The sequence below is a fragment of the Astatotilapia calliptera genome, chromosome 3, assembly GCF_900246225.1.
Source record: "Astatotilapia calliptera chromosome 3, fAstCal1.2, whole genome shotgun sequence".
NCBI classification, from domain to species: domain Eukaryota; kingdom Metazoa; phylum Chordata; class Actinopteri; order Cichliformes; family Cichlidae; genus Astatotilapia; species Astatotilapia calliptera.
In genome coordinates, this window is record NC_039304.1 from 882,624 (window position 1) to 896,457 (window position 13,834).

Here is a 13,834-nt window from a genome sequence, read left to right on the forward strand (position 1 = left end):
CAGCAGCTCATCCTGCTCAACATTTTCTCACCAACTTTAATGGAAGTGTGATGTTTTCAGCTGGAGTGATGGTCAGAGTGGCCTCCCTCTCCTCTTCTTCTCCTCTTCCTCTTTCATTTGTAAAGCCACTTCTGCTGCTTTCATTCATTTGGAAGTCCTGTAGCTGAGTTTGGAAGAGACTAACAGCCTCGGCAGCAGAGGGGAGAAAGGCCGGCTGTAACACCACCACTTTACTCTGTTCTACCTGTCACATCATTTTATCAGGAAACAAATATGCTCATGTTTTTACTATGTTTGGCTTGAAGAGCTAAACTGTAAGAAAATCACATGGTGCTTTTTATTATTGTGTTGGTTTGTTTCCTGTCTCTTGGATGGAGCCCAGCTGGGCCTGTGGTCAGAGTGTGTGCTGGATAATCCGGCGCAGGATGAGGCCAAACTGACATGGGATGAAATGTCTGTCACATAATTGAGCTTAGTGTACTTTCATTTCTGCACAATTGAAAAACAACCAAAACTTTTTTCTGTCTTTTCTATGTTATACTGTAGACTTTCTTTGATACTGTGTCCAAAACGAGCAGCTTTTATTTTGAAGGGGAGGCGTCTCTGTTTCCTCTTCAGGTTGGATGAAGGAAGCAAATTAGTGTGTAATGTTCTTTCAGTGTTGCACTTTGTAGACGCTCCCTGAGCACTGGTCTCACAGCCAGCTGCACATAGAGACCAGTGTTGTTAGTCCAGGTCAGAAGATGACTTGTTGGAATGAAAATGAGCTTGTAGTTTGTCTGCTTTAATAATGTGACTGGAAAAAGGTGTTGGACTTCAAATATGTCCATTTCTTTCACACTGCACCTTTAAAAGTGAAGCCTTGTGGTTCCTGGAAGGAAAAACAGGACTTTTTCAAGTCTTTTTCCTGTTTTTATAATGTGAAACATTCAGAGTTTTTTCTCTTGTTGTGTTTGTTTGAAGCTTCTTCTTGTTGGCTTCAGCTGTTTGGAGTTTCCATTTTCTTAACCTTCTACACTCTGAACCTTCTTCAGGTTTGAACAGATGATGAAACACTGAATGATTTCAAGCTCACACTTTGTCTAATAAACTTACATCTTTCATTCTTTACACAGATTGAGGTGCTGTGGTTTGTCAAAGATCAGCTGTGATTATCTGGCAGGAGCACTGAAGTCCAACCCCTCCCATCTGAGACAGCTGGAGCTGAGTAACAACAACAAGCTGCAGGATTCAGGAGTGAAGCATCTGTGTGGTTTCCTGGAGAGTCCAGGATGTGGACTTGAAACTCTGAGGTCAGTCAGCATGTTTTAGTTGTGCTGAGATGAATATGATGTGAAAGTTGTGCTGACACTAAACTGCAGACATCAGGCTGATATTATACTGATCCACACTGAGGATCTTCATGGTAAAGTCTGTTTTCTTCTTCTCTGGTTTAGTCCATTGACTGCAGCAGAACAATGTTCACATTTCAAACAGTGAGACTCAACGTATGGCCTGCGGCCCACACGCGGCCTGCCCACCTTTCCTGATTCAGAGAGAGGGGACCCTGATTAACTGTTTAGTGTTCTTCCTCACAGTTCTAAGTATCAGACACAACAATGAATAATCCACAGCTGACTGTCTTTAGCAGGTCAAAGGTCACGGCACACAGCAGACAGTGGGAAATATTATAATTCGGATAATTTATCAGCACATATCCATATGTATAAAAACAAAGCTGACACTGTGAGACTTGATCAGAGGTGTGATCATCACAGCAGAGGCCTTTGTGTCAAAATCACTGAGGATCAAACAGGAAAACATGAAGCAGATTTTCCTGTCCTGGCTTTTTATAGCAGATAACCTTCAAAATATTCTGCAGTCCATCAAAAACTGAAGAAAACCATGAATCAACATGTGAACATGAGCTGATGCTGCTGAAGTGAAGCAAAGTTACAGAGGTTTGATTACAGACACAGCTGAGAGTTTGTAATCTGTCATCATTTTAAAAGGTTTACATTTCTTCAGTATTGAACAGCAGAAATGAGGCTTTGTTTTGGGAGGCCGACAGCAGTGAACACAACAGCAGACTGGTGCGTAATAAGCAGTGAATAATGCAGAAAACAGATTTTTGAAGGTAAACTGTTCTTGAAGTACGCTGAGAGAGAGAGAGCTATGCAGGAAGTAAACGTCAAAGTCAGAGAGAATTCATGACGATGTTCATCAAACGTAAAGCGTAGTTTGGATCTTCTTTTGCTGCTGGTTCACTCAGTTTTGGTTGGAGACAGATGAAACCTGCAGCTTCAGGATCTGTGAGCTGTCCACTTTCAGCCCCGACGGCGTGTCCGTGCAGTGGAGGGAACGATCCACGCTCGGTGTTTCCATCTTTGTGTGTTTAGCTGCTCTCATTTACTGTTTTATCTGTTTGGTTGTTGTTGAAATACGTTTGGGAGCTTTAACCTGAGATTCTGGCAAAATACATTTATATTAAAAATTGATTCAGGATTGAATGAATCAATATCACTTTATTCAAATTAAAACCATTTAAATAGGAAAATCCATCTTTTACTCCCGCCTCTAATGCTGGGTAATGTCAGCTGGTCCATGTGCAGCTGGCTGTGAGGCTCAGGGAGCGTCTACAAAGTGCAACACAGAAAGAACATCATCCATAAATATTGAGTAATAACTGGACTCTCATACAGCGAGACTCAAATGCCTTTAAACATCAGCTTATCCTGCTGATCCAAGTCCAACACTGAGTTTGTTAAAATATGTTTGTCAATCATTTTGTTTGGTTTCTGAGGAAAATGATTTAATAACTTGCTGCTAATACACAACATTTCATCATATTTCCTCATAACCCTCTTTTGTCTGACCATTTGAATCCCATTTGAATTTGCAATAAAGGATCCACAGAGTTTGGTGACAATAATGACAGTAGATGTTTGTGTGAAAGTGCTGGAAGCAAATTAGTGTGTGATGTTCTTTCAGTGTTGCACTTTGTAGACACTCCCTGAGCGCTGGTCTCACAGCCAGCTGCACATAGAGACCAGTGTTGTTAGTCCAGGTCAGAAGATGACTTGTTGGAATGAAAATGAGCTTGTAGTTTGTCTGCTTTAATAATGTGACTGGAAAAAGGTGTTGGACTTCAAATATGTCCATTTCTTTCACACTTCACCTTTAAAAGTGAAGCCTTGTGGTTCCTGGAAGGAAAAACACGACTTTTTCAAGTCTTTGTCCTGTTTTTATGAGAAATGTACGACTTTAATGTGAAACATTCAGAGTTTTTTCTCTTGCTGTGTTTGTTTGAAGCTTCTTCTTGTTGGCTTCAGCTGTTTGGAGTTTCCATTTTCTTAACTTCTACATGCTGAACTCTCTTCAGCTCTGAACAGATGATGAAACACTGAATGCTTTCAAGCTCACACTTTGTCTAATAAACTTACATCTTTCATTCTTTATACAGATTGAAGGGCTGTGATTTGTCAAAGATCAGCTGTGATTATCTGGCAGCAGCACTGAAGTCCAACCCCTCCCATCTGAGAGAGCTGGACCTGAGCTACAACTACAACCTGCAGGATTCAGGAGTGAAGCATCTGTGTGGTTTCCTGGAGAGTCCAGGATGTGGACTTGAAACTCTGAGGTCAGTCAGCATGTTTTAGTTGTGCTGAGATGAATATGATGTGAAAGTTGTGCTGGCACTAAACTGCAGACATCAGGCTGATATTATACTGATCCACACTGAGGATCTTCATGGTAAAGTCTGTTTTCTTCTTCTCTGGTTTAGTCCATTGACTGCAGCAGAACAATGTTCACATTTCAAACAGTGAGACTCAACGTATGGCCCGCGGCCCACACGCGGCCTGCCCACCTTTCCTGATTCAGAGAGAGGGGACCCTGATTAACTGTGTAGTGTTCTTCCTCACAGTTCTAAGTATCAGACACAACAATGAATAATCCACAGCTGACTGTCTTTAGCAGGTCAAAGGTCACGGCACACAGCAGACAGTTTGAAATATTATAATTCTGATCATTTAACAGCACATATCCATATGTATAAAAACAAAGCTGACACTGTGAGACTTGATCAGAGGTGTGATCATCACAGCAGAGGCCTTTGTGTCAAAGTCACTGAAGATCAAACAGAAACACATGAAGCAGATTTTCCTGTTCTGGCTTTTTATAGCAGATAACCTTCAAAATATTCTGCAGTCAATCAAAAACTGAAGAAAACCATGAATCAACATGTGAACATGAGCTGATGCTGCTGAAGTGAAGCAAAGTCACAGAGGTTTGATTACAGACACAGCTGAGAGTTTGTAATCTGTCATCATTTTAAAAGGTTTCAATTTCTTCAGTATTGAACAGCAGAAATGAGGCTTTGTTTTCGGAGGCCGACAGCAGTGAACACAACAGCAGACTGGTGCGTAATAAGCAGTGAATAATGCAGGAAACAGATTTTTGAAGGTAAACTGTTCTTGAAGTACACTGAGAGAGAGAGAGCTGTGCAGGAAGTAAACGTCAAAGTCAGAGAGAATTCATGACGATGTTCATCAAACGTAAAGCGTAGTTTGGATCTTCTTTTGCTGCTGGTTCACTCAGTTTTGGTTGGAGACAGATGAAACCTGCAGCTTCAGGATCTGTGAGCTGTCCACTTTCAGCCCCGACGGCGTGTCCGTGTACGTGCCGTCGAGTGAACGATCCACGCTCTGTGTTTCCATCTTTGTGTGTTTAGCTGCTCTCATTTACTGTTTTATCTGTTTGGTTGCTTATGAAATACTTTTGGGAGCTTTAACCTGAGTTTCTGGCAAAATACATTTATATTAAAAATCGATTCAGGATTGAATGGATCAACATCGCTTTATTCAAATTAAAACCATTTAAATAGGAAAATCCATCTTTTACTCCCGCCTCTAATGCTGGGTAATGTCAGCTGGTCCATGTGCAGCTGACTGTGAGGCTCAGGGAGCTGCTGCTAATACACAACATTTCATCATATCTCCTCATAACCCTCTTTTGTCTGACCATTTGAATCCCATTTGAATTTGCAATAAAGGATCCACAGTTTGTGACAATAATGGAAGCAAATTGTAGACGGTCCCGGAGCACTGGTCTCACACCCAGCTGCACATAGAGACCAGTGTTGTTAGTCCAGGTCAGAAGACGACTTGTTGGAATGAAAATGAGCCTGTAGTTTGTCTGCTTTAATAATGTGACTGGAAAAAGGTGTTGGACTTCAAATATGTCCATTTCTTTCACACTTCACCTTTAAAAGTTCCTGGAAGGAAAAACAGGACTTTTTCAAGTCTTTTTCCTGTTTTTATAATGTGAAACATTCAGAGTTTTTTCTCTTGTTGTGTTTGTTTGAAGCTGCTTCCTGTTGGCTTCAGCTGTTTGGAGTTTCCATTTTCTTAACTTCTACATGCTGAACTCTCTTCAGCTCTGAACAGATGATGAAACACTGAATGCTTTCAAGCTCACACTTTGTCTAATAAACTTACATCTTTCATTCTTTATACAGATTGATCGACTGTGGTTTGTCAGAGATCAGCTGTGATCATCTGGCAGCAGCACTGAAGTCCAACCCCTCCCATCTGAGAGAGCTGGACTTGAGTGACAACTACAACCTGCATGATTCAGGAGTGAAGCATCTGTGTGGTTTTCTGGAGAGTCCAGGATGTGGACTTGAAACTCTGAGGTCAGTCAGCATGTTTTAGTTGTGCTGAGATGAATATGATGTGAAAGTTGTGCTGACACTAAACTGCAGACATCAGGCTGATATTATACTGATCCACACTGAGGATCTTCATGGTAAAGTCTGTTTTCTTCTTCTCTGGTTTATACGGTGGCCCCTACAAACAAAACATGTACAAACTCCAAAACACTAGCAAATTCCAAATAGCACGCACAAACTCCAAAACACGTACAAAGTCCAAAGCACATGCAAACTCCAAAACACTTACAAATTCCAAATAGCATGTACAAAAACCAAAACACATGCAAACTCCAAAACACATGCAAAATCCAAAACACTTATAAATTGCAAATAGCACACACAAACTCCAAAACACGTACAAAATCCAAAACACGTACAAAATCCAAAACACGCACAAAATCCAAAACACATACAAAATCCAAAACACTTACAAAATCCAAAACACTTACAAACTCCAAAACACATGCAAAATCCAAAACACTTACAAATTCCAAATAGCACGTACAAAATCCAAAACACATGCAAACTCCAAAACACATGCAAAATCCAAAACATTTACAAAATCCAAAACACATGCAAACTCCAAAAAACTTACAAATTCCAAATAGCATGTACAAAAACCAAAACACATGCAAACTCCAAAACACATGCAAAATCCAAAACACTTATAAATTGCAAATAGCACACACAAACTCCAAAACACGTACAAAATCCAAAACACGCACAAAATCCAAAACACATACAAAATCCAAAACACTTACAAAATCCAAAACACTTACAAACTCCAAAACACATGCAAAATCCAAAACACTTACAAATTCCAAATAGCACGTACAAAATCCAAAACACATGCAAACTCCAAAACACATGCAAAATCCAAAACATTTACAAAATCCAAAACACATGCAAACTCCAAAACACTTTTAAATTGCAAATAGCAAACACAAACTCCAAAACACGTACAAAATCCAAAACACTTTTAAAATCCAAAACACTTACAAACTCCAAAACACATGCAAAATCCAAAGCACAAATTCCAAATAGCACACACAAACTCCAAAACACATGCAAACTCCAAAACACTTACAAATTCCAAATAGGACGTACAGAATCCAAAACACATGCAAACTCCAAAACACATGCAAAATCCAAAACATTTACAAAATCCAAAACACATGCAAACTCCAAAACACATGCAAAATCCAAAACACTTATAAATTGCAAATAGCACACACAAACTCCAAAACACGTACAAAATCCAAAACACGCACAAAATCCAAAACACGTACAAAATCCAAAACACAAATTCCAAATAGCACACACAAACTCCAATACACATGCAAACTCCAAAACACTTACAAATTCCAAATAGGACGTACAAAATCCAAAACACATGCAAAATCCAAAACACATGCAAAATCCAAAACATTTACAAAATCCAAAACACATGCAAAATCCAAAACACTTACAAATTCCAAATAGCACGCACAAATTTCAAAACACGTACAAAATCCAAAACACGTACAAAATCCAAAACACATGCAAACTCCAAAACACGTACAAAATCCAAAACACATGCAAAATCCAAAACACATGCAAACTCCAAAACACATGCAAACTCCAAAACACTTACAAATTCCAAATAGCACGCACAAACTCCAAAACACGTACAAAATCCAAAACACGTACAAACTCAAAACACTTACAAAATACAAAACACATGCACAATCCAAAACACATGTAAAATCCAAAACGCATCCAAAATCCAAAACACTTACAAAATCCAAAATACATGCAAACTCCAAAACACTTACAAATTCCAAATAGCACGCACAAACTCCAAAACATGTACAAAATCCAAAACACATGCAAAATACAAAACACTTACAAAATACAAAACACATACAAAATCCAAAACACGTACAAAATCCAACTCACATGCAAAATACAAAACACGTACAGAATACAAAACACATGCAAAATCCAAATCACAACGGAAGTGCTCCAGGACGCTACGGTATGGGCAGAAATCTGTGCCATCAGAAACTGAATTTGAATAAGTTCAATTTGAATTTGAATTGCTCAGATTGAATCTGAATTGTAACTTAAATAAATGCTTTTGAAAACTGAATTTGAATTAGTCTAATTTGAAATTGAATTTATGGTTTGAAAATGATCATCACTAAATTGAAATTGAATTTATATTTTGAAAATGAATTGATTTGCTTTGAAACGGCATTTTATCCTTTAAAAATTCAGCTCTCAAATAATTTCAGTTTCACTTCTCACCGTTCAGTTTCAGTTCTACAATTCAATTTCAGTTCCAAAATTCAGTTTTTTGGAACTTACATCCGGTTCCGGTTCAAGCGCAGATTAATAGAACTACGTTTTACTAGCGGACCGAAAGTGTTACTGACGGGAATCTACAGCGTCTTGAGCTGAATTAAGACTTCAGAAGTCATTCGCCATGTCAAATGCCCAGCGGATAAACTCTCAGGTTGGTAATAAATGTATTACATGTATAAGAACAAGCGTCATGTTAACAAATGATAGTCGTACAGTAACTGTTATGCTTATTGTAGCTGTTAGCTAAAAACGCTAATTTAGCGTAGTTTGCCCTGAATTCAGTTTTGACAACAAATATGATCGACTGTTTCTAGTAGAATTCCAAAGTTGTCATCTTGTACCCTGTCAGAGTACCCCCTCTGTATGCTTGCAGAGACCCCTACAGTAGGGAAACATGCAAAACGGTGTCCAACCCTTTGTATTTTAGCTTTATTTATGTCTTACACAGCATCCCAACTCTTTAGCTAACTTAATAACTTTAGCTAAAGTGAATAGTTAGTCTAATTCATTAGTGCAGCATTACTGGATCACCTCTGTTTGAAGTGATATACTGTGATATACAACTATCACTGTGTTTAACTACCATAATAATTCTTAGGCTACTGAGTGCATGCTTAATTAGATTATTATTTTTTTAAACATACTGCTCCATTAATATGTTTGACAGGCTGAAGTTGTCGGGTCACCTCCTAAATTGACCATCTTTTACAGGTGTTTTGTGCCAGAAATGGAGTGTCCACTGAAGACTGAAGATACTGAATCTCTACGCCTTGCCATTGATCCCTCTTGTGCCTTCATCTAGACAAGAGACATTAACTTAACCACTCTCATATGCTCTGTACCTACATCACCTTCCCTGACAGTCGTAGCTTGGCTCATCTGAGGGTGAAATTATAAGAATGTGTTATTTTGCAAAGTGCTCTCTAGGGTTCCTAAATAAAATATGGCATTGAGGTCTTTTGAATTAATCCCTTCTTCTGAAATATAAGAACCTCTCCTGGTTTTAATGGCACTTTGGATTTCTATACTTTCTGTTCCACTTCCAAACCCAAATAGATGCTGACAAGCTGACACAGTAACATGGAAGAGGGAAAGACGTTCGAAAGGACTACTACAAATAAACCTAATGCCTAACAATGAAAAGTGTAAAATAAGAACAATAATAATAATAAAGATAAAAGATGAAGTAACAAGTTTTTAGTTTTTTGTTTATTCCAAATGATCATCCAGATGTCTGTGACATGTGATGACAAACACCATAATGGAAGGCCTTAGTCATCACATGCTTAAACTCATCATATATTTTTGCATATGCTGAACAGGCAGTCAGACATGCTGTAACTGTGGGGTGGAAAACAGCATGAACACCATACGGCAGGGGTCTCAAACTCCAGTCCTCGAGGGCATGGAAAAGTTGCATGACACTTTGGCCCTTGAGGACTGGAGTTTGAGACCCCTGTCATATGGAATATGACAGGTGTGGTTGAACTGCATGAAGACTCTGAGGTTTCTTTTCTCTTCTGGCAGGACAGGAATGTGGCCTTGTCCTGTGAGCCACTGTAAGGATGTACTTAGAGTAGAACTGGACTGTCACCGGCCTCAGGCTCTTCACCCTTTTCAAAGACAAAGCAGTCATTTAGATAAAATATTAGATATTGTTTACCTGTAAATGCACAAAGAGAATTTAGAAATGTTATTATTGTCAAGAGTGAACAAGCACTGATAGTGTAATCTACAGCTGTTACCAAACGTTTAGAAAATGAGAAGTGTTGTTTGCTTATTTACAAAGTTTGCTGTTTCAGTGATAGTTGTATATCACATTATATCACTTCAAACAGAGGTGATCCAGTAATGCTGCACTAATGAATTAGACTAACTATTCACTTTAGCTAAAGTTATTAAGTTAGCTAAAGAGTTGGGATGCTGTGTAAGACATAAATAAAGCTAAAATACAAAGGTTTGGGCACCGTTTTGCATGTTTCCCTACTGTAGGGGTCTCTGCAAGCATACAGAGGGAGTACTCTGACAGGGTACAAGATGACAACTTTGGAATTCTACTAGAAACAGTCAATCATATTTGTTTGTCAAAGCTGAATCCAGGGCAAACTACGCTAAATTAGCGTTTTTAGCTAGCAGCTACAATAAGCATAACAGTTACTGTACGGCTATCATTTGTTAACATGACGCTTGTTCTTATACATGTAATACATTTATTACCAACCTGAGAGTTTATCCGCTGGTCATTCGACATGACGAATGACTTCTGAAGTCTTAATTCAGCTCAAGACGCTGTAGATTCCCGTCGGTAACACTTTCGGTCCGCTAGTAAAACGTAGTTCTATTAATCTGCGCTTGAACCGGAACCGGATGTAAGTTCCAAAAAACTGAATTTTGGAACTGAAATTGAATTGTAGAACTGAAACTGAACGGTTAGAAGTGAAACTGAAATTATTTGAGAGCTGAATTTTTAAAGGATAAAATGCAGTTTCAAAGCAAATCAATTCATTTTCAAAATATAAAATTCAATTTCAATTTAGTGATGATCATTTTCAAACCATAAATTCAATTTCAAATTAGACTAATTCAAATTCAGTTTTCAAAAGGATTTATTCAAGTTACAATTCAGATTCAATCTGAGCAATTCAAATTCAAATTGAACTTATTCAAATTCAGTTTCTGATGGCACAGATTTCTGCCCATACTACGGGCAGTGTTGAGCTTGATTTGCAAAATAAACGGCAAGTTTGTTGCAAACACATAGCCAATGTGTTTGCAACAAACTTGCGCTGTATGGGACAGTCTAGTCTCCATCGCGCTTCCCAGGTTGCCTAGCAACCATGATACTAACCGCTGGAAATGTGTCATACAACTTTGTTTGACAGAAATGAAGGAGAACATATTTTGTTCATTTGTTTGTTTGTTTCTACAAGAGCTTTGTGTGATTTGATAAGTATCTGAGGCTGAGACCACAGGACAGTAAAACATGATTTTTGGGCTTCATTTCTGTACTGAACAGTCATTTAAGATTAGTTAGTAAATAACAATTAGCTAATGTTGTTCATGAGACTAAAGTCATGTCACTTTGGTAATGTAAATATAATATGGCCAATATTATAGTTATTATATTAATCATTATTAGCTATTGTTAAGGTTCAAAAATTGAGGAAGGAGAGTACAAACACCCATTGGTCCAGAAGATCTTGGTCAAACAATGATTTTAATGAATACACACGTGTGGGAAGAACACTCTGTACGCAGACAGCAAGTGGTCTTCGACTTCCTCAAAGCATACACAGATTTTTATAGCATCAGGGTTTGATTTACTGACGCCCCCTTCATGCGTCACAGACAGGATATATACACATACGTCAATATCAAAACCACAACGACTTTTGACACAATTTAAAAGAACAATTGTCTTCTATCTTCATAACAGGTGCTTCCTGTCACTGCCGGATGCTCGCTTGTCATCTTGACACCTCAGCAGCAGTTCTGCGACAAACTGCTCTTTTTTGCAACCCCAAGCAAAACACAATTAAACTTTCACCTATAAATGATTCTCTCTAACTAAGTGTGTGTGTGTCTGTGTGCTAACCACAATTGCACCCTGTTTCACCTCGCCGACTAGCTCCTGACCCCTACTAAAAGCTTAATACAAGAATATGAACATATAAAAGATATTAAAATGAACTGTTGTGTAAGCATGTATTGCAATTCCTTCTATGTTCTAGTTTTCCCTCAGCATGGATCATCTAGACACTCTCACTAGTGAAGCTTTGGACCCTTAATGAACCTGAACATCAACTCAAATAAGCACAGATATGCATTGTGTATAAAATAGTTATAACTGCACCTGGAATACAAAGTTAACATTATCATAAACATCTTAAGGCCATCTTAAAGCTATCTGTTACATTGTTAAAGCAATGATCGTCTTAGCCTGCTGCTCAAAATAACCTAAGACTGCTTTCACTTCTGCAAACTCTCTGCAACTTCCTGTCAGCCTGTGACTGTTCAACCTCTGAATGCAATATAAACTACAGATTATATTATTAATGCAATGGTGATGATGATTATTCTTTAACAATAGCAGTAAAATAATTTCCCTGCTCCACACTATTACAGCAGTGAACATGAACTCTGTGTCAAATACTGAGCCTCAGTACAGATTCAAGTTGCAGTTATTTATGTCTTATCTTAGTTATTTATATCTTAAATCTTCACTCAAAGACAAGTATCTTTGACAGTGCATATATAGGTGTATCATATATAAGAGACAAATGTTGTTTCTTCAGTATGTTGGCATTACTAAATTTGGCTCAATGCTTACATATATTTATAAAAAGAAAACGTACAAGCTGTGATAACTGTTTCTGATAAAATGAAGAGTAGACTGATATATTGAATATTCCTTTATTGGGCGAGAAAATCAGACCATGTCATAACTGCTTTAAGTCATACAGAATAGATATCAGAGCTTTAAACAGGCTGACGTCTGCTAAATGCGTCAAACTGGGCAGAAAGTATACAAACACATAACATCCTTATAGAATATGATGTAACACTATAGATCAACTTACCTCAGAATATATAAAGCATATAAACAATTACAGCAATATGATGCAACAAACACAGCAGTACTACTGATCCAAAATACTCAAAGCTTCATAGAACTGAAACAAACATTTATTTTTAGGTCCATTCTGCTGCTGATACATACTTTAGGTTTCTGAACATTAAACTTGTTGCTGCCTTTCATAGTGTGTAACTTGAAGGCTCTGAGTACTTTCTCCCACACTGAAAACACTGGAATGATAAAATTATCTGAACATTACCTAATAAGACTGATTCAGGACAGACAATTAGTTATTTTAAACTTTTCTAGGAGTCCTTCACAAACAGGGAACAGTCTGTCTATTCTCTCCATCTGTCAACTGCTGCTGGCTCTTCCTCCTCCTCTTCCTCACACACTGCTGAGTTTGTCCTGGTGGATCATCAGGGGTGCAAAGCCTCACAGATGATGTGCAGCAGTGGGTCCCTCAGTCTGTCCTCACTCTGGACACTTGCAGTTGTCACACATGGAAATCAAATGTGTGATAAGCTGCAGGATTCAAACACAAGTGTAACTTATAAACACATGTTCATACTTTTATTCCACAATCAGAGAGAAAGAAACAGAGAGAGAGTGCAGGACAGACAGACAGGTGACAGTCTCAGGTGTACACACTGCTACAAACAGGAGGATTTAGTGTTTGTGTTATTACGAGTGTAAACAAGAAGAGTTCCCAGATGGTACAGTGGACACATGTGTGACTCCTGTGATTAAAGCATCTTTCTTTCAGCTTAACGGGTGAACCGTCAGCTCGTTCAAACACACGTTAAAGTCCGTTCTGGCTCGACACCACCGAACAGAGGCAGCAATATGTATTTATTTATGTATTTGTTTGGAAATGTGCTGCCTCTTGGCCAGGACTCCCTTGAAAAAGAGGTTTTTGATCTCAACGGGACATTCCTGGTTAAATAAAGGTTAAATAAAAAAAAAATATATATATATAACAATATAACATTAACAGTGCAGTGGATCCTGCTTGTGCCGTGATATTCAGGACTGCAAACTGAGCAGCATCACTGACTTTCAGCTTCTGTTGTGGATATATGACTGACTTTAATTATCCATAAAATCATCACATTCTCTGTAAGATTAAGGTCAGCTATTGAACGGCATATACAGTGGGGCAAAAAAGTATTTAGTCAGCCACCGATTGTGCAAGTTCCCCCACTTAAAATGATGACAGA

The 13,834-nt window shown here is 38.3% G+C and overlaps 1 protein-coding gene across 1 annotated transcript in view; it reads left to right on the plus strand.

The window, feature by feature from the left end:
* The window catches only part of LOC113015897 (NACHT, LRR and PYD domains-containing protein 12-like), an 82,718-nt gene that overhangs the window by 41,592 nt on the left and 27,292 nt on the right, over nucleotides 1-13,834 (plus strand). Inside the window, exons 6-8 of the mRNA XM_026158262.1 lie at nucleotides 1,116-1,292; nucleotides 3,443-3,619; nucleotides 5,498-5,674. Coding sequence (XP_026014047.1) covers nucleotides 1,116-1,292; nucleotides 3,443-3,619; nucleotides 5,498-5,674 — 531 coding nt within the window. The remainder of the gene's footprint in view (nucleotides 1-1,115; nucleotides 1,293-3,442; nucleotides 3,620-5,497; nucleotides 5,675-13,834) is intronic.